Source organism: Falco naumanni, chromosome 2 (genome assembly GCF_017639655.2).
Source record: "Falco naumanni isolate bFalNau1 chromosome 2, bFalNau1.pat, whole genome shotgun sequence".
Classification (NCBI taxonomy): Eukaryota; Metazoa; Chordata; class Aves; order Falconiformes; family Falconidae; genus Falco; species Falco naumanni.
This window is the reverse complement of record NC_054055.1, coordinates 24,187,440-24,211,552: the sequence shown is the minus strand read 5'-3', so window position 1 is coordinate 24,211,552 and position 24,113 is coordinate 24,187,440. Positions and strand designations below refer to the sequence as shown.

Sequence of the window (24,113 nt, the reverse complement as noted above, 5' to 3'; positions counted from 1 at the left end):
CTGCTGGCCGCACTGTTTCTGATACAAGCCAGGATGCTGTTGGCCTTCTTGGCCACCTGGGCACACGGCTGGCTCATGCTCAGCTGGCTGTTGAACAATACACCCAGGTCCTTTTGTGCAGATCATGCAGATCAGGGGTGCCTGAGTCCTCCTGGCCTCTCACTGTTCAAAAGAGAGTGGTCCTTTCCTGCCGCGTTGCATCTTTCCGACACCAGAGAGGTGCAAACAGATGAGAACATTTCTGGAAGTGCATTCACTAGCTGTTTACAGCTAATAAATCACACCCAAAAATATCTGAAGCATGCGTACCCCCATGCATGAACCCCCAATAAGAACACAAGGGAGAATTCGTACAGGGGTGCCCCAAATCAGCTGCTGCATTAAATACAGCCTCACCATGGGAAATGCATGGGCATTACTAGAAGCAGAAACACTTTTCACAAGAAGTTATCAGATCAGTGAGAGTTTCTGATGGGAGAACAGACACAGAAAGCCACATGTCTTCTTTAACTTCAATTTCATGTTAATTTTACATCTTGCACTTGTAAACATGTCAAGTGGATTAAGTATTTTGGAAACATTTCTTTCAAGTGGCACATGTAACCACTTTAATTAGCTTGTTTTGATTCTCTGGTTAGATATACATACAATGCATCAGCATACTCACCTTCATTGACTTCATCGCTTTCCTTATCTATCTGAGCTTTCAGTACATATCTTTTAATGAGACGTTTCATTATTTTCTGCAGAGAAGAAAGAAAGAAAAAGAAAGTTTTCTAAGTTGGACTTTCTAGTATTGCTATGGCATTTCAAAATATAAACTTTGTTAACTTCTGTTGCATTCAGACATTTCAGTGTAGGACTTGCCAGGTTAAAAGAATATAATGTCAAAATCTCTCCTTACATCTACAGTAGATATTTAAACTCATGACTCTGCACGTATATGAACACGAAAGTTTACAAACTAAACACGTCTTACAAATGTTATCATTCATGAAGCTTAATCTACTACTGGAGTCTGTGAGAATGAATAATACAGATGCAGCTTTGATGTCCACGTAGGTGAAACCCTCTAGCCTTTATTGCTACCAGAATATGATTATGACTCTTGATTAGCAGTGCTAATTGCTAAACTCTTTTGACATCAGTTTATTTTAATCTATTTTTATATTATATTTGCTAAGTTTTCTTATTCCTACTGTGAGGCCTAGAGAAAATGGGACCCACAATTCTAAGAGTCATTTAAACATGTCAGCTGGGACTCATCTAAGCAAATACAGATATTTTTTAATGTAAATATATGTATCTGCGGTAGTCACCTTTAATTCCCTTTGTGGATAGAAAAAGCAAACCCGAGAGCACAGTTCATGTCAGACAGCTAAATTTGATGAAATAAATTGCACTATTAGAATGACTGCCCTCTCTGCTAATAAAAAGGGGAACCTAGGCCAGCAAATTTAGATGTAAATTTCACCTTTCCAGGAAAAATTTATTCCACCCCTGATTCTCTCATTAGTTCAAATTACTTGAGTAAGAAGAAGGTATCTAATTTCCTTTGAGGACCTATCTTCTATGTTTGGGTTTCATATTTTCATACGGTGTAAACCACGACAACACTCTTTGGGTTTCATTATAAGATATAAAATATACATAGGTTTATGTATCTGCTTTTGTCTTCACAGTAACAGACCTGACTGGAGGTGACTGTGAGGTGAATCATCGCAGATTAGTGGTTCCAGAGCATCACTACAGTCGTGCTTGCAAGGTCAGCAGCTGTACTGTTTATTGTGATAATCTGAGAAAGTTTCAAATACAAAGCCACACATCCTCACGTTTATGGGATAAATGTGTAGCCTTAGTATCTATCACTGCATCATAATGAGATAGGCTGTGTAAAAGTCAGGGAATTTTTGTAACAGGCTTACGCAGACACTGCAGAACTAGCCTGCACAAGGGGAAAATTTTTTTTCTGTTTTATAGTTAAAACAAGTATACCTGTTTTCTATACCCTTATGCATTCAGATAGTCTTGTTCTATTGCCCAGGCAGCTCTTGCTTCCTTTCTACCTGCTTTGTGGTATTACAGGAAGAAAAGGAGCAACCTCTGAACCAGAACAGTTCAGCTTTACGTGGACTGTGCTGGGTCTCTTTTCAAGTAACTGCACAAAGGCTCACTGCAGTTGTTTACAAGACTAAGAATAAACAGACTATTGATCGCATAAAGGCTGAGAGACATTTGCAGTGCTTGAGGTATTCGTATGTAGATGTGTGACACAATAAGCTGAGCTGGTTCAGCAGATGGAACGGGAAGATTCTGGTTTTTTTAATTCGCGCTGTGCAGTTGAGAACTCAATCTGTCTCTAAAATTAAAAACATTTTTCAAGCACTTTAAAATATTGCACTATAAGAATACCATTTAAGAAACAAAGAGGAGATACAAACATCCTCAGGTTGTACGGCAAATACCTAAATCAGTGCATTTATTTCTGATATATACAAGGTCTGTGGATTTATTCTTGATTCATGTTGTTTAACATAAATTCAAAACTGTCCTTATGCTGTCAGTCTGCCAGTTCCATTACTTCTTGATTTTGTTTAAAAATAAACTCTTTTTTTTTTACCTGGTACTGCCTTGGAGGATTGTTTAAACTGTTTAAGTGGATTTCATCTGAGCTTCTTATACTTGATTGCTTCCTTTGACCAAGCTGAAATGGAAACATTATTTATAGTACAAAATAGAAGCACAATATGGTAAAATTACCTCATGCATCTATCATATGACAGAACATTAACTGTTAAGCTCAATTTGGGGAGTATTAAATGACTGTGGTAAAGTCCTCATACCTGTGCAGAATGTCATCACCAGAGTCGAAACAAACCCTTTCAGACTGTGATGCAGGAAAGTGAGAAATGGGAGGTTTTCTATCTTTACTCTGCCTGCCACCTACTCCCAACATGCACAAGGGACCAGAGCTGAGCAGCCACCTCCCCCTGAGCTTTCTCTTGTCCCTCAGGTCGCAGGAAGGGGATCCACGTCAGGAGGAAGGCAGCACTGGTTCAGCACAGCTTTGTAGGCAATGGATGAGAGAGAGTCAAGGCAAGGAGTGGGAGAAGCCAAGGAAGGTGACACAGCAGAATTATCCCTTTCCTTTCTTTCATAGCACTTCCCCATAACCAGTGTGACCTCCACTACCACAAAATACGCGAGGAGTTTGCTTCTCCCCTCTACTTACGCTAACGGCTGAATGTAAGTGGTTATGCAGTTCATGCCAGGGACCACAAAATTATCAGCTGACATTTTTGCGTCCCATTTTCTTTCCTACATGCGCTGAAAGGGTATAATTCCCCAATGAAACACGGAGGATGCATTTTGCATGCTTAATTACTGATTTACACCTTTGAGAAGGACTGGAGCTTTACAGCACAGTGAACTGAGACTCAGGCTGAATGACTAGGCTGCAGTAAGAGTGAATAGCAACTGTCAAAATGAAACAAATGATACTACTTTAGATTGATAATGGGGCCAGTTCAATGAGTAGTAGTGCAAGAAATTAAAAAAAAAAAGTTAAATATAAATAATGATTGATCTGGATGAGGAGTAAGTGGGACCATTACAAAAAAGTCAGTTCTCTTTAATTATACATGGTCCAATAAAATTTGTACTGTTTTAAAGCACAAGGCTATCGCTGGAGTGTCTCAGATCCTGTGGCATCATGCTGTACTTCCAGTGAGGTTCTCCACATTGGTTATCTCTGTGTCTTAATGCACCAAGCACCTATAGATAAGCAAACTGGGGTACTCTGAAGCCTGGTATAATATGTGGGATACGCTGGGATATAGTTTGGTAGGGAGGAAAGCACGAAAGGGTTAGATGCTTATGCAGCTGTACAGGAACATCACACATCAAGGGAGCCCACAAAACAATGCCTGATATTAATGAAGGCTAAAGCTTTCATGTAGCCATTTCTCCTGCAACTGAAAGCACTAAAACTTCTTGAGGTATAGTGGGAACTTCCCATAGTTGAACTTTTGATAATAAATGGAAGTAGGAATATGAAATATGTGATAAATATACACCAGATGCCAAGTAGAAAATGATAAAAACAACTCAGCAGAGAGCTTTAGGGGCTTTATTCTAACACAAAGACTAAAATAAAAAAAATGGGAATTATATAGGTATAAAAAAGCTGAATGAGGCATCAGATTCAGTAGTTTAACCAACAATGAGGACATCAATTAAAATTCTCAATTCTCCTAGCTGCTGCACAGCTTGGTCCTTAAAAGTCTTCTAGTTTTCTAGAATTTCAAATAACTTTATATTCACTTAAACACTAAAGCAAGTAAGTCTTCATGAATCTGCAAACAGGGAATAATTTAAATATTTTTAGATTTCATTTAGCATTTCATAGAATCATAGAATGGTTTGTGTTGGAAGGGACCTTTAAAGACCATGTAGTCCAACTGCCCTGCCATGGACAGGGACAGCTTTCTCTAGATCAGGTTTGTAATTTGATATCTTTTTCCTGAAGAAAACACTACACTTACTGGTAAAATATATTAATTTGCAATTAATATAAAGCTTACACTGAATTTGGAATTTGTTTTTGTTCCTTAGAAAGATTTACAATACCTATATACATATATTTCTTAAAACATTAAAATATATTCAGATGATGTTTATTTGACTAAGTGAAAATAATGATAGAAGACATACAGTAATATAAAAATAGATAAATACATAATTTATATTTATCTCTAACCTATTAACCTGAATCTGAATGGAAATTGAATTTAAGATGTATAAAAAGGGCAAGTTATTGCTGCTTTTTCTTGCTTGAAAAAAGGTACCTTAAATGTTTTGGTTATATATTAGAAAACATACGTTTATCTAAATGTTTAAACTTAAACCATACATCTGATTTATAATAAAAAATAGTGGCTAGTGAGTATAAATGACTGTGTAATCACTATGTCTTTCAAGATTTTAGAACTAATAATACTCTCTTGGGCCTCACCTTTACTACTAGATTAAAAGAGAAAAAAACAAACCTTCTTGCTTTTTCAGCTCCTGGTTTCCTAATGCACAATTTTCGGAAATAATGTAGTAGAGTAAGAGGGTGCTTCCTCTGCAGTGGCAAAGGAAAGTCGCCCTGGCCAAAGCTGCCCTAGGGCATGAAGTTGGGCTCCAGCCGTGTGGCTGGTGTCCCAGCCCTTGTGGTTCTCCGACTTTTTCTGCAGATGTCATACCATTCGTGACCCCATTACTTACCAGTTTACATATAATCTATAAATGTATTGAATTTTATTATGTATTTTTTAGCATTTATCATGTCTTTTAAATGGAGCCTGTGATGCCAGTTACCAGGTTCAAATTTATGGTACATTGGTTGATTTCAAAAGTTAATCCACTGCTTAACTAAAACTTGAATTTCACTTGAAATAGCAAAATCAGTAAGATGTGGTGAAATGGGTTAAGTGAGACTGCAAATTTGTAAAAACAAGACACACTGTATCATCTTTATCTAAACTTTGACCCTTCAGCACTCTGCATTTTTTGAACAGAATAATGTACTTTTAATCAGCTACAGACTGCACCTTTAAAGTTGGCAGGTAAATCAGAAGTATACAACTTCATTACATCTGATTATGTGTAACAGGACAGAACATCTATTGCACACTGCTGAATGACCACTTGGTGGCAGAGATTGCCAAGATTTCATTATAACTCCATTTTTACACAAAATTTTTAAACTCTCTTTAAGCTTCACTCCTGTGGCTTTTTCCTCTCTCAGAAATTACTACTAAACTCAGCCTGTGACATTAATGACTAAAATAGAATTTATATTTTTAAGCTAGTATCTACTGAACATCTGCACGAGTAACTCTGGGGGGAAAAAATGTAATTTTAATAAAACAACGTTATAAACCCTAACAAAAATAACCCTCCTCCAGGAGTGTTGTGTGAAAGAAGTGCAGCATACATAGAGCATTGCTCTTAGGAAACACCTTATTCTTCAAACTTTCTTCTCATTTTCTCGTTCTCTAGCATTACTTAAAATTCAATGAAATCAGAACATTAATGCCATTACTGTAGCTGTTTTGTGTATCACTTTGTTAATGTCCTAAATCTCAGTTTTTGGAAGCGTCTGATGACTTTGAATGCCAGTAAGTGCTATGTGCTTGGACCAGAAGGGAGGGTTCCCTAAAAATGACCCAATTTGTACTACCATAACCAGACATGTGAAAATTTCATAAACACCATTTTATCTAGGAAAGGAAAAGTTAACATATTTTTTATTGTTTGTTTGAGGATTTAAAGCTATTTCAATAACTAGTTGTCCCTCATTTATATTCTGAAGAGTCATATTTTCAGAAAAAAGGCTTACATACATCATCTGCCACTAGGTTTTTAGCTCAGGAGAATAAACAAGCTCTGTGACTCGTAAACCATGAACTTTCTCACTCACAAGTCAATTGTTCAATTTAGAATACAACTCAAAGTAGGTTTCTTTAAAACCCACCCCTTTTTTCATTTATTTCTCCCCTTTTTTGGTTTGAGTTTCTTGTTCACTTGATGTTTAAAACACTAATTGTAGCCTGAACCAGAAGAAATCTGCTTGTTTTAATCAACAGCCTGAAAGAAAACACCTTCACAGCCTTTATTATATGTAGATATGTCTCAAGAAATTCCTGGTGTGCTACAGTTTGAACACAGCTATGTACATCACTCGCCGTTCAGTCCTGAGGACATCTGGCTTCGTTTTCTGCCACTGGTAATCAGGGCAGAGCTGGCTCTGGGGGCAGAAATTTCTCCCTTCCCATCCCAATTCTTATCTTTACACTGGACATGGTGCTGCAGCTGCTTTTGCAGTGAGAAGAGGCAGGCTCTGCAGGAGACAGACCCACAGGCTGGGTCTGAATCGGTAAACTCTGGTGTATGTCAACATTTCTGGGTACTGCAATGCAATGTCTTCTATCAGCTAACTTTTAGTGTCCTCCCAATACGACCTGCACCAGAGCAACTGTCTCTCTCCCTAGGCACAGCTTGGCAGCTGGAATGGTCTGGGGACGATACCTTGCAGCAACTGTACTTTGGGAGGAAAACTACTTGAATAGGAGCAAGCCATTGCTGAACTGGCCTCAGTGCCCAGATGATCTCCTTATCACATTTAACCTACCAGCACAGCCACAGCCACCAGCTCTTGGGTCTGGTTTTGCAAAGGTTTTCTTATCTTTGCACAGCTCATTGCATTTATAGCAGTTCCTTGCACAAGCAGCTCCTTGCTTAGCACCAACCTGCTCAGCACAGTGTGAGTCCAAAGTCAAAACCTAAAAAGCCTAAGAATGCCTTTGGTAAGATGCCATAAAAGAGCCTCAACAATAATGTATCATCAACAATGGGTCAAAATGTGACACAAAAACATTTTAGCTACTTTTAAAAAGTGCGAAGTCAAATAAAGTTAGCTCCATAGTATGTGGCAGTCCAAAAGTAAGCAAAAATGTAATCATCTGGCAGTATCAGTCACCCCGCTAGAAGAGCTGAGGAATTAATAGATGCAACTCAGCTGCTTTATGTTTTTCAGCATAAAGCTTTCTTATTCATTTGACTTGCAACCACATTATTATGCCTTCTTTGGCTGGGGAGTAAGCGCATTTAATTTATGATAGTTATACTACAATCCGCAACGAGTGGAAAGTATTAATATTTGAAAACTAAAAATTAATTCAGGGTTAGGAAAAAATCTGATAAATGATGGTTGCATCCTTACAGCCCTCTTTCAGAGGGTCTGCTGTAAAGGCAGACACAACTGTTACTGTTTTATCTGGAATTGGTAATTATTACACTTTGCACCGTTCTAGCCATCTGCATTGCTAGGTTTGAATATAATTTTGGAAAGGAATGATAAAAATCCAGCTTCTTTACCTAGGGTGTAAGAATGGGATTTTGAAGAGTACCTGTTTTATGGGAACATAAATTTTGTTTTAAAAGGACATTAAAAATAAGCTTCTTATTACTTAGGAGTTTTTCAAAGTCACAAATCGAGTGAATTAGAAAAAAAATATGATTTGTTGTTTCGCACCATCACTAAATTTGAAACATATGCATCTCCTTAAAGTCATGATTTTTCATTGATGACTTTCAGTGATCACTCACAGGAGCTGTGAAATCAACTTGCATCAAGCAGCTTAGTGAAAAGTTTTGCAAACGATGGAATCACTAAAAAACTGAGCAAATGCAGTATCACTTCTGTTAAATACATTAGGATTAGATTTCCCAAATAAAATTAAGTCAGACCTGTGAAAAGCTAGAAAAATTACCAGTAGCGCACACAAGACATCTTAAGTTAATAATAATCTTGACTTTGGTCACAGTGTTTGCAACATGTTTGTTTTTATAGACTATTACAAACTTAACCAGAGGCAGAGGCTTGGCAGAGGCATGGGACTTTTCCCTATAGCTCTGTTTTTTCCTTCTAGGATTGCAACCATTTTCTCCTCTCTTTTACTCTTCCACTGACAACCATGATGAGATTCAAGGAGAATGACTGGCTGTGGAGGAGGGTCCAGTCAGGGGTTACTTGACCCAGTCCAATGCACCCAGGCAAGTCCATTGGACCCAATGGGCTGCATCCACAGGTACTGAGAGAGAAGATGAAGTCCTTGCAAATATACTATCATCTTTGAAAGACCATGGAGACTGGGGATGGTCTCCAAAGGCTGGAGAAAGACAAATGTCAAACCTGTCTCCATAAAAGCTCTAAATGATGATCTGGGCAACCACAGGCCACTCAATCTCCTTTCAGTAACTGGCATAATAATGGATTGAGACCTCTTGGAACACATTTCTGGGCACATGGAACAGCAGATTGTGACTGGGAAAAGTAAATGTGGATTTATGAAAAATAAAACCCATCTAGCCATCTGGATGACCTTCTGAGATAAAATGACTGAATTTTCAGGTGAAGGGAGAGCTGGAGAAGTCATCTACCTTGACTTTAGCAAGGGTTTAACACTGTATCCTAAAATATTCTTGTACTCAATTTAGGATGTTACTGTCTAGATGGGTGGACAACTAGATGGACAAAATCCTGGCTGGGTGGTTGTGCTTAGAAAATAGTATAGGGATCTTATCCTGGGACTTGCCCTTTTTAACATCTTTATCAAAGACCAGGTGTCAAAGCACACTCCTGTCAGGTTTGCAGACACAGATAAATGGGTGGGGGTGAGAGATGGGAGGGGTGGCAAGGGGGGTGGGCAGAAGCTGATAGCCTTGAAGGCAGGAAAACCATCCAGGCGGACAGCCCTGACAGGAACTCTGTGAATTTCAGTAAGGACAAATGGGAAGGAATAACTCTTTCAACAAGACAGGCTGGGGACTGGCTGCCTGGGGAGCAGCTCTGCAGAAAAGGACCTGGGGGACTTAGGGGACGGTGAGAAAGATGTTACAAAACTGCAACAAGTTCAGCAGAGGGTCACCAAGATGTTTGGGGCTGGAGCACTTGCCCTGTGAAGAGACACTGGGGGATCTGGGCTTGTTCAGCCCAAAGCAGAGATGGCTATAGGCATACCCAAGAGCAGCCCCTAGTTTGCACAGGGAGGTCATTAAGCAGATGGAGCTGGGCTCTTCACAGTGGTGCAGGACAGGAGGATGACAGGCAATGGACAAATTCAAATGACAGGTAGAAGCAGCAACTTTTTTCCCATGAGGGACAGTCAGGCAGTGGCACAGGCTGCTCAGAGAGGTTGTGCAATCTCCAGCCTTTGAAGTTTGCAAGACCTGACTGACTGAAATCCCTCCCAGCCTGAATTATTCTCTGATTCTGTTAGAAGCAGCGGGAAGAACTGTACATTTACAATGGTACTTTTGGAATTAACTGTTGACAGATGTAGACAAATACTTATGTTAAAAACTAAAGTAAGAATTTCAGCCTGTACATAGAGACTGACTTCAGCAGGGACTAAGTATGTTGGGAAATCCATGAGAAAACAAATCAACAACAAAAATGAGGTTAAAATTGTTTCTGTCTTTTAAAATTAGCAGTCAGTACACAGATTATAAAATTACCTTGTTCATCTCTGCATCCTCCTGGAAGCTTTTCTTTTGGCACAGAAATGGTTTAGTAATACATTTTTTGATTCTGAGTAGGAGATACAGCAAAGATTTTGGGCTTGGCACTAAATTGAAGGGTACTGGAAGAGTTCTCCCTTCTTCAAAGTAAGAAAACCAAAGTTTAGCCCTTGCAAATTTCCACTCTACATCAGCATCATCCTGTAAAACAGAAACACTGCTGTTAATACACTATTAATACCACCTTGAGTATTGAAGATACTAAACTTTATGTGTGTTTTGAGTGTAATTGGCTGAAGTTAATCTCAAACAGATCAAGAGCTTGTTTCTAATCTGTGAAAATCGAATTTCAATGAATGGAACTTCTTATTAATCCATTTAAAATAATGCCATTACAGAACAAAGTGGATTTGATTTAAACATTGGTTACTCCAGACTAAGTGCTAACAGTCTGCAATACAGGATCACAAAGACAGACCTCTCTATTTGGTGCTCTTTAAAAGCATGCTAGTAAGAAAGAAAGCTCTGACTTAAAAGCACACAATACAAAGCCCAAGTTAAAGCTTGGCAACACTCATATACATCTGTTAGGGCTTGTCTGAGTAGCCATTTGCTTAGAACACTCTCATGTTCAGTAAATAAAAAGGAAAACCCCTATGTTAACGTAACAAAAATGGAACTATCTCAGTGAGACTACCAGTCTTATATTATTGTTCTCTTCTGTAGCAATTAATTTTTTTTTTGAGATAACACTGTAATAGAATTTTAAATTAAATTTTTACTCCATTACTTTACACACAAAGTTAAAAAAGATTAGATGACTCTTACCTAATTCCTTCCAGTTGCTTGAATATATGATTAAATCAGATATGCTATCATCACCATGGTTTATGCTTAACATTTATGATAGACAAAACACTCACTTTATTCTCCCTGTAAAGTTCAAGAGAATTTTCTGCAGAAAGGACTGACGTCATGTTCAAGGACATGACTTAATATTGCTGTAGCTGTTTTTAGAAGCTGTTTGAATCTACTCACCATATTTTTGGATAACAGCCTGTTTTTTATTGTTCTGAACCTGATAGTTTGTTCTGTGGCCTCCTGAGTCAGAAGAACCTGAACATCCCTAGAGAATGTGTTGCTCTTGTTCAAGCTGGACAACGCTACAGCCCCAAACCAGAGCCCAGAAGCTAGGACCAGAGTGGTGTCAAACCTGAGTCTGCTGCTTTGTGGCAAAGGTGTCACCTAGGAAAAGCTGGGATGGCCTAGCTCCTTGAGATCTGCTTCCTTTTTTCTAAACAATGATAATTACTTAGCTCTTGGTTTTCCATGGTATGCAAAAGTTCGTGCTGATTTTCAGTAGCCCTGCTGCTTACTTTGTCAAGCAAAGTTTTGTTCTTTGAATAGAACTAGAACAGTTGTTTAAATGAAAGAAGAAAACAGCATGTTACAGACTTGCTTGCAAGGTCAAGGTATAGGAACGAGAACATCCTTGCAGCAAGAGGGACACTACTCAAATAATAACTGCAAATGAGGCAAATGAAAGATTCACAAAATCACACAACATAGCCCATCCTCTTCAGGAACACAACACAGTTCAACAGCAGTTTCTTAGTAAAGTCTAGTTCTTACTATTGCATGCACATGCAGCTGCATAATTTCCAGGTACTTTATCATAAAATGTACAGTGGAATTAATATTTTCTCCTAATATATTCAAAAAGCCTCTGTGTTATTTTTCTTAAATAAGATGTCAACAAGAAAATTTTCCAGAAGATTTAGACAATTAGCTATAACAGTAAATTTGGTGATGCTTCATCACAAATGGAATTTTTACCTCAATCTCTTGGAATGAACTGTTGATCATTGCAATCAGCATGTTCAGTAAGACAATGACCATGGTGACATTATAGACTCCATAAAGAACATAACCAATATTTTCAATAAATTTGTGTTTATAATTGATGACAACTGATTTAACTTCCGAGAGTCCAAATATAGCCCAGAACAATGTCTTGAAACTTTCTTCAACACTAAAAGGAGAAAATGAATACATACATAGGTTACTGAAGAAAAGCTGTATATTCTTATTGTATAGATTGCCAGTTACCATTTTTTGTACAGTGTAGAAATTTTTCCATTATCACAATGTAGAACTCTATCACAGTGATATTCTATAGAACACATGGACTACCTATTTTGATAGGAACAGGCTGTTTCATAATATAAGATTCCGAATATTTAGGACTGACCATAAAGACATCTGATTTGGTTATATTCATCCTCAAAAGATGACAATGATTCACTTGTTAGCTACTTTAATCTACATGCTACACACTTGCTGATAATCTGAATGTAAATAACAAAAATGATCAACCTGTAAATACTTTAATCGCATTATTAGATGACTTAGTATTTATTATTTCACCAGTACTATGACTAACATTCTGAAACTGTGAAGACAGCATGTCTGACAGCAAATCAGCATTTTTCAAAAAATGGTCTCACAGAGCACAATCCTCCAGTTGAGTTTTCACTTTTCCACAAATCCAAGGTAGAAGTAATAAGCCATGGTGTGGGGATACTGATAATTTTTTTTTCAGGTTAGTTCATTTTTAAATACATTTATTTCCTCTTCATCAGTTTATATATATACATAAACATGAGTCCAAACCTCTGAAGTATTTTTCCTATCTACCTCCACCTGTTTGAAGACATACTTTCTCTTGCTTTGATTAAGAGATCTCAGTTCCCCATGTCCAAAAAATGCAAAAGCATATTTTGTAAAGCATTTTTTATTTTATTTTATTGCATTATTGCGAAGGAAAAAAGTTAAAAGAAATGTCATTTTTAGTTGTGAGTGTAATTCTCTGCTTATAATATTTTATCAGTATTCCATCTGTGAGTAGGAGTTTTAGGTACTTTATCTATTGTGTGAACTCGTAATACTAGAAAAGTAGTTTTCTACTAGAAAAAAGTTTTCCCTCTTGGCCAAGTTTTCTTCCTGGCTGAGTATACTTCATAACAGCTCTAGCTTCAATATCAGAACAATCAGAAATTAAGTGGGCAAGGGTTGCAGAGCATGGAAAAGAATGAGTTTCCACTCAAGTGATTTATGTTAAAATCACAGCTAGAAATGAGAGGCATGACAAATGTATACCAAGTAACTCCTGACAGAGTAAATTCAGAATTATGTTCTTATGGTGGCAGAAGAAAAAAAGAACAGCCAAGGAAATAAAGACTTTAAAAAAAAACCCAAACCCCAAACCCCAAAGGAATCTATTTTCACCTCTCAAGATTCAACAGGTTATTTCCATTGGAAACTATGGAAAGCCAGAGCTTAAAAGAGGGATAAGATTATTATTTCTTTTTACTGTAAGAATAATCAGAGTTGTCTGAATTAAATTACAAATATTTTATAATGTGTATCACACTGTAGTGATTAGGCTGCTTCAATTACAGATGACAGTAGCACCTGATGGAGGAACCAGCCTTGCTCCCACGTGTGTAGGGAGCCGCTGCAGCTGGGCTCTGAAGTGCTGGTGCTGACCGCCCTTGCAGGCGGGATGTTGTCCTGCAGGCTCAGGGTCTGACCCAGCCTATGTCCCGGAATCCCTGAATGACCCCGGGAACAAGCCCTGTGCATGGAGTGCCATTGCAGGCTGCGCTGCCAGCTCATCTGGCATGTACAGTGCTGTGTAAGGGGTCTGAGGTCCTTTTGGTTTTTCATAAGCCTCCCCAGCCCAATGCAGCCCAGGAGGCTGTTGGTCTGCCTTGCCACAAGGGCACACTGCTGGCTCATAGTCAACTTGGTGTCCACCAGGACCCCCAAGTTCTTTTCTGCCAAGCTGCTTTCCAGCTGGTCAGCCTTAGCCTGTCCTGGTGCCTGGTGTTCTACCTCTCCAGGGGCAGGATGTGGCATTTCCTTGTGTTGAACTTCACAGATTTCCTGTCAGCCCATTTTTCAAGCCTGTCGTGGTCCTTCTGAGTGGCATCACAAGTAGATGACCTATCAATCACTCTTATACATGCATACAGGCCTCCCAACACCTTTGTTTGGATTCCTGCCTGTTGAGATGGACCAATCTTGAGCACTGAAATGGCAATTCTTAAAAATCAGTCAGCTTCCCTGGACTGCCCTTCTCTTCAGGGCCTCATCCCACGAGATTCTTCCCTGAACGCCCCAAAGTGTGCTCTCCTGAAGGTCAGGGTTGTGGTCCTGCTATTTCCTTTGTTCTGTCTTTTCAGGAACCTGAAGTCCACCATCTCATGGTAGCTGCTTCCAGCCTTCACGTACCCAACCAGTTCTTCCTTGTTTGTAGAAGTCATGTGTCACAAAGCTCCTCCATGCATCAGTTTCTCAATCACCTGTGTCAAGAAGTTATTGTCAGTGCCCTCCAGAAACTGGGCTGCTTGTCCCCTGCTGTATTGTTCCTCCGGCAGACATCAGGGTAGTTAAAAATCCCCATGAGGACCAGGGCCTTCAAGTGTGAGTCTTCTTCCAGTTGTCTGAGGAAGGTCTCACCTACTTTGTCTTCCTGATCGGGCATTCTGTTGCAGACATCCACTACAATGTCACCCATGTGGGTCTTCCCTCTCATCCTGATCTGTAAGCTCTCACTGGCCCACCATCTCTCCCTAGACAGAGGTACAGGCATTCTGGCTGCTATCACATGTAAAGGGCAACTACATCCCACCTTTCCCACCCTTTCTTTCCTGATTTACCATAGCACTGCTGGGATCAAGAGCTCATTCTGATTTCAAATATAGCCTTTAAGCAGCAGTAACAAGAGCAAAAATTACTACTTAATCCAAGACAAACACATTTTTAAGAGATGCAAACCTTATAAAGCAATTAGTAAACAACACATACAATGCAAACAACTGACTTTACATAAAACCAGCCCACAATCATTACAGTTTCATCAGGTGTACTTACGTTGTGAATGCTTCATTTTGTTTTGCCCCCAGATAGTAGGAATAGAGATTAAACATGCCTATCATGAAAGCCACAAACACCATAATAAATATCACCATGAACTTGAAGATGTCTTTCACAGTTCTGCCAAGTGATATCTGCAGTGGTCCAAAGCTTTCATTAGCTGGTAAGATGTAGGCTATTCTGGAGAAACTTAACACTACTGCAATTGCATACAGGCCTTCAGATATGATCTGAGGATCAGATGGATCCCAGTTGATTCTGGCTAGAAACAAAAGATGAGAATTTCTGTCAATATTTCAAAACATCTGTACAGATCTATGGGAGGTCTTTTTGGAACAGCAGCTGGAGGTGAGGGAAGAAACCCTGGGCAACTCAAACACTTACGTTTACCCAACGAAACTGAGCCAGGTAGTGCTCACAGGACCATTTCACAGCTCCACTGGCTGTATTGATTAGATCTCCATTGATTATAAAAGTGGACTCTAAGATCACTGAGGTAACTTTTTGGGATTTCAATCCCAGCCTATTAGAGAATTTAAGCAAAATTTAACTTACAGTGTCAGGTGATGAAAACTGAATAAATTGAAGTAGAAATGCAATTTATCTGAGCTACTCAAAATGAACTCATTTGGTGTGGGGATCTGAAATCATTAAATACCATCCACAACTCCAAAACTGTTGAAACAATAAAGTTTTTCTACTTTTTCTATTTACTCCGTACTTTTACTCATAGTGAAACGGTAATGGCCTTTTCCTGGCACAGGCCAAACACCCATTTCCATCACCTTTTCTATCATCACTTCTATCAATCTCTTCTGTTGAAGCTAATCCACTTGTGTGAATTACTTGAACATTCATTCTGTCAATGAACGAATGTGATGCTGCTGTTTGACAGAAAACACCTTCAACTGCAGAGAACATACAGGTTCAAACCTGTACTTAAAGAAATATTTACAGAAAAGTGTCAGAAGAAGAAATCCAATGCAATACCCTTCAGAAAACTTCCTTGCTGGAATATGATGATGTGGGAGGCTTAAATTCAATACACTATTGTGCTTCAAAGCAAAGAGAAGAGGTTAACCTGGGATGGGTTACCTACCTTTCATGAGAGTGTTGCTACCTGGATTTATGGTAAAGGCAGAAAAGGAAACAAATAATTTAGAGTGCAATGAAGGCAATCACTGGCATTTGGAAAAATACTAATTTGAGCTGTTAACTGACACATAACCATTCAATAAGAAGTCAATTATTTGTACAGCTTTAAAATACATCCATACCCAGCGATGCTGAGCACTATTCAAGATGTCCTTACAGATATCAGGAAATTATATTCTTCAAAGAACTTGCTGCCATGCCAGTATTCATGTATCATGACAAAGTACTGAATGACTGGTTTTAGGCATTGCAAGGCTCAGTTAGCACGTATTCATTGCCTTGGTAGCTATTATGTTTCTTGCAAGTATGTACATATGCTTTTGTTTATTGAGCTTCTCAATAAAATACACATTATATTCAAATGATAAAATGTCTATATGGCAAAAGACTGCATATTTTCACATAAGCAGACATACCTATGTTAGCTTTACCTCAGATTTCATGGATAAGTAAAATCAAAGATGGCAGATGTTTCAGTATGGGCTAGTAGCCAGATGTCTTTTATCTTTCCAGATAAGCTGTATTATCACAGAAAGTTTGAGATGAGAAGGGACCTCTGGAGGTCACCTGGCCCAATACATCTGCTCAAGCAGGGCCACCTAGAGTTGGTTGCCCAGGATCATGTCCACATGGCATTTGAGCATCTCTAGGGACGGAGACTTCACCATCTCCCTGGGTAACCTGTGCCAGTGCTCAGTCACCCTCACAGTAAACCAATATTTTCTGATGTTCAGAGGAAAACTCCTGTGTTTCAGTTTGTGCCCATGGCCTCTGGTCCTGTCCTGGGCACCAATGAAAAACACATTCTCTTTGCACACTCTCTTCAGATATTTATATACATTGATGAAATCCCTCCTGAGCCTTCTCTTACCCAGGCTGAACAGTCTCAGCTCTCTCAGCCTGTTCTTATATAAGAAACACTCCAGTCCCTTCATCTTTACGGCCCTTTATAGGCCCTTCTCTCTGATCTCTCTGTCTGTCTTTTATTGGGGATTTCAGAACTGGACACAGCGCTCCAGGTGTGGCATCACCAGTGCCAAGTAGAGGAGAAGGATGACCTCCTTCGACCTGCCGGCAATGCTTTGCCCAGTGCAGCCCAGGATACCGTTGGCCTTCATTGCCGCAAGGGCCCATTGCTGACTCATGTTCAACCTGGAGTCCACAAAGTTATGTTTGCTAGCCTATGACAAAACCTGTGGCATTAAATATTCACTATTAATATTAACCATGTTAGCACTACCATACCTAGATAATTCTCCAAGCAGACTTCAGTGTATGTGCATACACTAAAAAATGGCTCAAGTCTGCTTAAGTGCATAAGAGTCGCAGCTCATGACTGATGTCAATGAAAACTGCCTTGCTAGATGATACAGTATTATGCAGCATAAATGAGTTACAAGACTTGTGCTTTGTCATACCCAGAAACTGTGAACATAAACAACAGTCCCTGTTTGCAAATTCTTCAAGCGTGTGTTACTGAGAATTGAATTAATATTTAACTAGCTGCTTTTATAACTTATGTGAAATTTGTAACTTCCCAGTAGAATTTTTAAGACTAAAATTTAATGGGTTTAAGAATAGATATATTAATTGTTCTGCTTTTTCTACAGCCTAGATAATGAAGAAATGCAACCTTATCAGAAACAGTATTTAAGGCATGCAGCAGAGACAGAAACTGACATATTTCAGCATCTAGAGAAAAATACCTACTAAAGAGAAAAGAGATGTGGTGGTATGGAGAGCGAACACAAGTAAACAGTTTAATTTTTTCTTATTTGGGCAAAATAACTTCTAGTCACTTCTCATATATGCCAAGCAAGTTTACTAAGACTTTTATCTCTTGCTGGCAAAGTGAGTGGATTGAGAAATATTAAAATAATACAATGAACAAAGAATATATTAAAAATATATTGGTTATGTTGACAAAGCAGGTTTAAGAACTTCCTGCGTCTCATTGCTTAGTTCTGCCCCTGCATTACAGTACATCACATTCACAGTTGTGCCAACACAAGTCTTTGCAGGACAGCACTGTGTAACAACAGATCAAATGACCTGGATTAAAATAATCTTGAAAAGAGGTGGGGTGACAGTGGGGAGTTCTGATCTTAGATCATTTCAGTGCCTCATGTCTAGAACAGTCCCCAAAGAGATGTATGAACACAGCCCAAGGGAATTGTGATCAAATAGTAGGGATGAGAAACAGAAGGGGTGGGAATTTTTAAGTAGTACATTGTAGATATAACTAGAGACTTGTTAATACATCTTGGCCCAAGAAGTAAATATTAATCACGTGCAATCAACTCACCCAAGGTGTAGTATTTTATGTTGGGCTCCAGTGTTGGACTTGTCAGGTCTTTCATATTTGCATCAACGAAGTTCTGGGCTCTGGATGCATGCCAAAATGCCATAAACCTTGCTATGAATGATGCTGCAAAAATTGCTAACATACCAAAATCAAGCATATTCCATAACTCAAAAAGATACTCCTTTGGACCTTGAGACCAAATTTCTTTACATTCAGACCATATCATGCCTGCGTAAGACAGAACAGAGAAACAAGTGTGTTCTTTTATCTTCACATCTGTTTTATTTGATTTTTTGTTATGTATAGGATATGCTCTCGGTTGCAGTCAAACTCAAAACAATTTTGGTCAGTGGAAGTTCAAACACGATCTAAAATCCTTGAACCTGCCGGTTCATATACATTCCAATACATCTTTCTCATATGAGTAATAATAGCAATCTTTCATACTCTTATTTCCTGTACAACCACAAAAGCTTTCAAAGAGAACGGGATGTGAGTACTACCATCTGTTACAGACACAGGAAGAGACAGAAAGAGTAGAAATGCTTTGGCATGATCATACAGCAGTGGTAGAACTAATCACAGAACTCGTATTTTCTTATTTGCAGAATACTCTTGGTACCGTCTCTTTTACTGAAATTGCAAATATATGTGACAAATGAGCATGAAAGAATCAGACCTAATGCTTCTTCAGTAGGGCAAAGGTATCTGTTTGATTCCTAATTATCCTCCCTTAATAATAAAATATGAGTACAGTATTCATTTACGACATCCTTTTTATTGAGCAAATCATTTAATAAATTTTTAAGATAAAATTTATTAAATCATGAGCTACACTTCTAGGATTCTAAAGAGAGTTAAAAAACTGAACTGGAATAATGTTACTGGGGTTTATACTTATCAAATTGTCTGAAGGAACTTTTCATCATTTTCAGATAAGGACAATTATGATGTTAATTACATAATGAAATTCAATGCAATATCTGTATGCACTGAATCAATTTTTCATAAACAGTCTTATGCATGACACTGAAATAAAGAAAACCAGATTAAATAAGCAAAATAGAACTTCAAATTGGGAAATTATTATTTATTCCTGTATTATCAGATGAAAACATTGATATTTATAGAATATTCAGAAATCTAAGTGCCCTATTATTCCTATAATATACAATTATATATTAATTTATAAACAGCTTTATGATGGAATAAATAAAGATTTTCCATGTCTTTTAAAGCTATAAGAATCAGCTGGTGTACAAATGGCTCCAATTTCAATCACAGAGAACTCCTAAAGCAGAATATTTTAAATGCATAAACTCTTGAATGGAAACAGATTTACTTAGCTTGAACTTAACTCTCCCATATTATTGACTTAACTACCAACCAGAACACTGATCCTTAAAATATTTGGGCATCTAAACCCCATTGGACTAAATGCTATTGACTTGTAAATCGGAATCAGACAGCTAAAATATTGTTGAGGATCTGTGCTCAAGTTCTGATGCTGAATAGTACTGCATCACCAAATTGAATGGGTCAGCTCACAGTAGTGTTCATAGTATTCATTTCACCCCTATGTAGGGATGGAACGATCTACCGCTGAATGTTCAGGGGTCTATATTCTTCTGTCAATAATACATTCAGCTACACACCATTAATTGTGCAGGCATACTTGCAAAATGAGAGAATTGTAACAGTAGGAGGCAATTGGACACAAAAATCTTAGCCGTTGGTGTAGAAATCTTTCCCCTTGGGAGCTGACACAGCCTGACTCAAAAAAATCCCATAAAACTGTTTGACACTTTCCAGTGATATTCATAAAACCGAACTAAGAACTAATTCATATTCAGATTTCACCCAAGTCCTCAACTGAATGTTTGTGATTAACTAGGCACATGTGAATCCTGCTGACATCCAATAAGAAACATGAGGCCAATGTGGGAATGCAGCCAGTTGAGTAAAATCCCTTTGTTGCAGTTTTTACACGTAACATGAAGAGCAAAGCATTAAATTGGGTCCAGCTTCACTGAAACCATAGCAAGACAAAGTTAATTGAAAATTACTCTTTACCTATTACCCAAGAAATAATGAGCATCTCCATCCATGAGAAACAGGATGTTTTCATCCTGAATAGCTGCTTTACATTGCCTGTTGTTTCATTAGGTCGGAGTTTGGTGCCATCAAATCTGTCAGCTGCATTCATGACAAGTAGACCAAGAAAAATGGTGAAAGAGGCTGCATGGGCTACAAACTTCATAAATGGTCCGCGCATTATCCTCCCCAGCTGTAACAGAGGTTATGAAACAGAAGGATATTGCATTGCTTTCTTCCAAAATAAAAATGTATAAAAAGAACAGTAACACAAGAAATATGTATTTCAGTAACACACAGGTACAAATACTTGGAAAAAGTTGTATACTGTAATGCCATACTGACAGTCACCTTTTAAAGTTTCTACTTATTTGCTGTTTTCAGAGGGATATTCTACCTGTTTCATTGCATATGTATTTTTAACTCAATGTTTTGAAAAAAATCTATAATTATTTTGGGGCATCTATGTCTATTATAGGTAATCAAGAGAAAAAAATATTATAGCTGTTGAACGTCTTACATGCTAGTCATCCTTATGAGGCGGCAAAACAGTAAGATTTTGACACTTAACTAAAAGCATTAAATTATCACCAAAGTGGATTATGACTAAAGAATTCTGTTTCCTGACTGACGTGATACTTAATGTAGCCCAGTTATCGTCCAGTTTTCTCAACTTTATTTTTTAAATAAAAAGTCATGAGGCCCCACGAGGTTATGTTTATAGTTCTGTAGTGTCTTAATTCCTTCTTGACTCCTTTAAAGGAAATGTCCTCAACTCTGTCATGACTGAGAACAACTTTAAAATGGTTTAGTGCAACACTTAAAAACTCTACAAGTTCCATACAACTTCACATAAGGATGAATTTTTAGGAATTATTTATTTTTGAGAGTGCCTGTATTAATAGTAAAAGTTTTAGCTTGTTCACTTAGTTGGCAGCTGCAGAAAAATACCTTTTTATTTTAGATTAAGACAATATCTGTATCTGACAAAAATTCCTTGACAAGAATTGAAAGCAAGTGTCACAAATCTCAGCTGAAACATATAATAATCTGTGATCTGGAAAAGGGAGGGGAAAGCAGAAAAATAAGTTACTGGTATTCATATTTTCACTACGCTTGTTTCAATATTAAAGTCAGAATTTTCCTGTCCTTACAGTCAGCTTTTACAGAAACACAGAATAAGAGGATGCAGCCAATGATGCGATGGTAAGGTCTCAAATACAGACAACATTAAGAAAATCAGACAAATTTAAAAAGAAGATACTATTAAAGGAACACTGTCAAGGTTAGCAGGCACAATACTTGATCTTGTTTCTCTTTTATATTTTGCAAACCCATAACATTCATTATGTTTCTCACCCAATGAAATTACTTTGTGTTTTATTAAATAAAATATTCCATCAGCTTCATGAGATGAACTTCAACAACCAATTATTTTGCATGAAGTACAAAGAGGACAGGTAATTGTCATGGGGAAAGACTTTATTTCAAGCTAGGAAGGAACAGTCATAAACCCACAAACAAACAATAAAGCAGAGTTAGAAAACGATAAAGTATCTTGAAGTGAAACCTTAAAGGATGTCCCTTGAACCTTGACTTTAAAAAGCTACTCTGAAATAGCTTTTACATCCAAAAAAACACTGAAAAAGGAGAATGACAAACAGATAATGTCACTGCTGTAGTTGAAAAAACAATTACTGAAGTATGTTGAATCCCAAGGTGTGTTTTAAGACAAAATTATTCAGAAAAATCCTAAAAACTGTACAGAAAAGTGAAAATCATATAACTGATTTTTATTGTCCAGACTGAAAGAAATTAAAAATATGGCAAACAAAAAAAGGCCCACCTTTCTCCTCTCAGAGAACAATCAAAACAACCCACAAAGAACTCAGTCCTCTCTTTCAAACTTCCTCTTCCCCTGGAACTATTGTATTCACCACAGGATTCAATGTGCTAAAATCGTGGATATTATACTACAATGTGCTGAATAATCCTTACAGGATCCCATTTGTTCCCTCTAACACACTCTCAAAGGAATTTTTCCATCAGTGTCCATTTAAATTGGACACAGATTGTAACGCATCTTCAGTGGAAAGGCTTTCCATGCTATATATCATCCAAAACAGATACACCGGTAGCACCCAAATCCAGACAGTGCATTATAAATGGATGCAGGGGAGGCTGCGTGACTGCTTAAAAAACCTCATGAAACATAACAAGTATTAGCATTGTCTTGACAAGCCAACACAGTTCACTTTGACTTCTACAAAACTGGTGATGATTGTTTAAATCTCTAGCATTCATGTTTCAGTGACTTTTAGCTATTAATTTTTAATCATCAAAAATAAAACTGCCTTTGAGGTAACTGGAACCAACCTACAGCCTGAACTTAGTTTAGCTCTGAATCAATGGGAAATGAGGATCCTCTGAATCTGCCTACTATGGCAACAACCAAATGAAGAATAGTTTGATTCATTGTTTCTAAAATACAATTTTTGCAAGGCAACTCTTGCTCAACCATTGTAATTTAATTTAATATACTTTGCATTTAACACAGTATTTATCTGTCTTAACTACAATTGTCAAAACATGCAATCTTGCAGCCGCTCCATTCTAACTCAGCTTTAAAATCACATATCGCTCAAGTATTATTTAAGCACGCCAGTAATTTATACTCATGCTTCATCTTTGCCAGACAGGAATCTACATGCAGATGATACAGGAGTTAATAAAAGGCCATTACAAGATTCCAGGGACTGACCTTACTGCAAGGAGCAATCCAGTAAGCCATTGAAAGGAATGGCAGTCCTACTGCAACAGCAAGAACAACCAGAAACTTCACCGCCATGGTCTGCTGCCGTAACCCTGACAAATTCTCATACCAGATTGAGAGAAGTTGTTGCTGGCAGTTTGGATGTGCTACAAACTGTAAAAAAGAAAAGGAGCACAAAAATAATATTGCTATCAGAATATCTTTTATTAAAATAACTGTGATATGAAACTCATTAACAAAGTTGGAATAGCAACAACTCGGCTTACATTAAAAGGAGCATTAACAAGGGTATAAGAAAATGGTTTTTGATGAGCATAATCTCCCATCATGCAGGCATGTTATCAGCAACAATAGATTTTTTAACATAAAAAACCCTCTTATTTTATTGACACTGTGTGCCATCACAAATTATTATTTTCCATCCAAGGGTAATTAAAACACAAACTTTATTTGGGCAAACTCTACTTGTTTCCGACATTTATAATTTTCATGCTGCTACTTCAGAAATTCCAAAACTTTAGGTCTTTGTGTTCTGCAAAGGATGCTACATAGTCTTTAGTTATGAAACAAAGAATATGCCATACCATCACATGCTAACATGGAAAATACCAATTTTTTTTTCAGCTGGCATAAGAAAATAGCTGTTACTGATGCAGGAAATCAGCTAAGGACTATTTATAACTTGGTTCTGGAATCTTTTGGACAAACTCCTCAAAACTGAGAAGTTTGCCCTATAACCCTCTTTTCTCTCAAAACCTCTGGAGAGTATAAGAAGCA

General features: G+C 37.8%; 1 protein-coding gene across 1 annotated transcript in view; it reads right to left on the bottom strand.

Moving 5' to 3' along the window:
• Positions 1–24,113, bottom strand: part of TRPC6 (transient receptor potential cation channel subfamily C member 6) — a 98,321-nt gene that overhangs the window by 3,794 nt on the left and 70,414 nt on the right. The window contains exons 4-11 of the mRNA XM_040584497.1: positions 23,325–23,489; positions 20,543–20,756; positions 18,470–18,697; positions 15,007–15,271; positions 11,905–12,100; positions 10,066–10,269; positions 2,621–2,704; positions 668–743 (exon numbers count right to left, since the gene is read on the bottom strand). Of these exons, the coding sequence (XP_040440431.1) occupies positions 668–743; positions 2,621–2,704; positions 10,066–10,269; positions 11,905–12,100; positions 15,007–15,271; positions 18,470–18,697; positions 20,543–20,756; positions 23,325–23,489 (1,432 nt within the window). The remainder of the gene's footprint in view (positions 1–667; positions 744–2,620; positions 2,705–10,065; positions 10,270–11,904; positions 12,101–15,006; positions 15,272–18,469; positions 18,698–20,542; positions 20,757–23,324; positions 23,490–24,113) is intronic.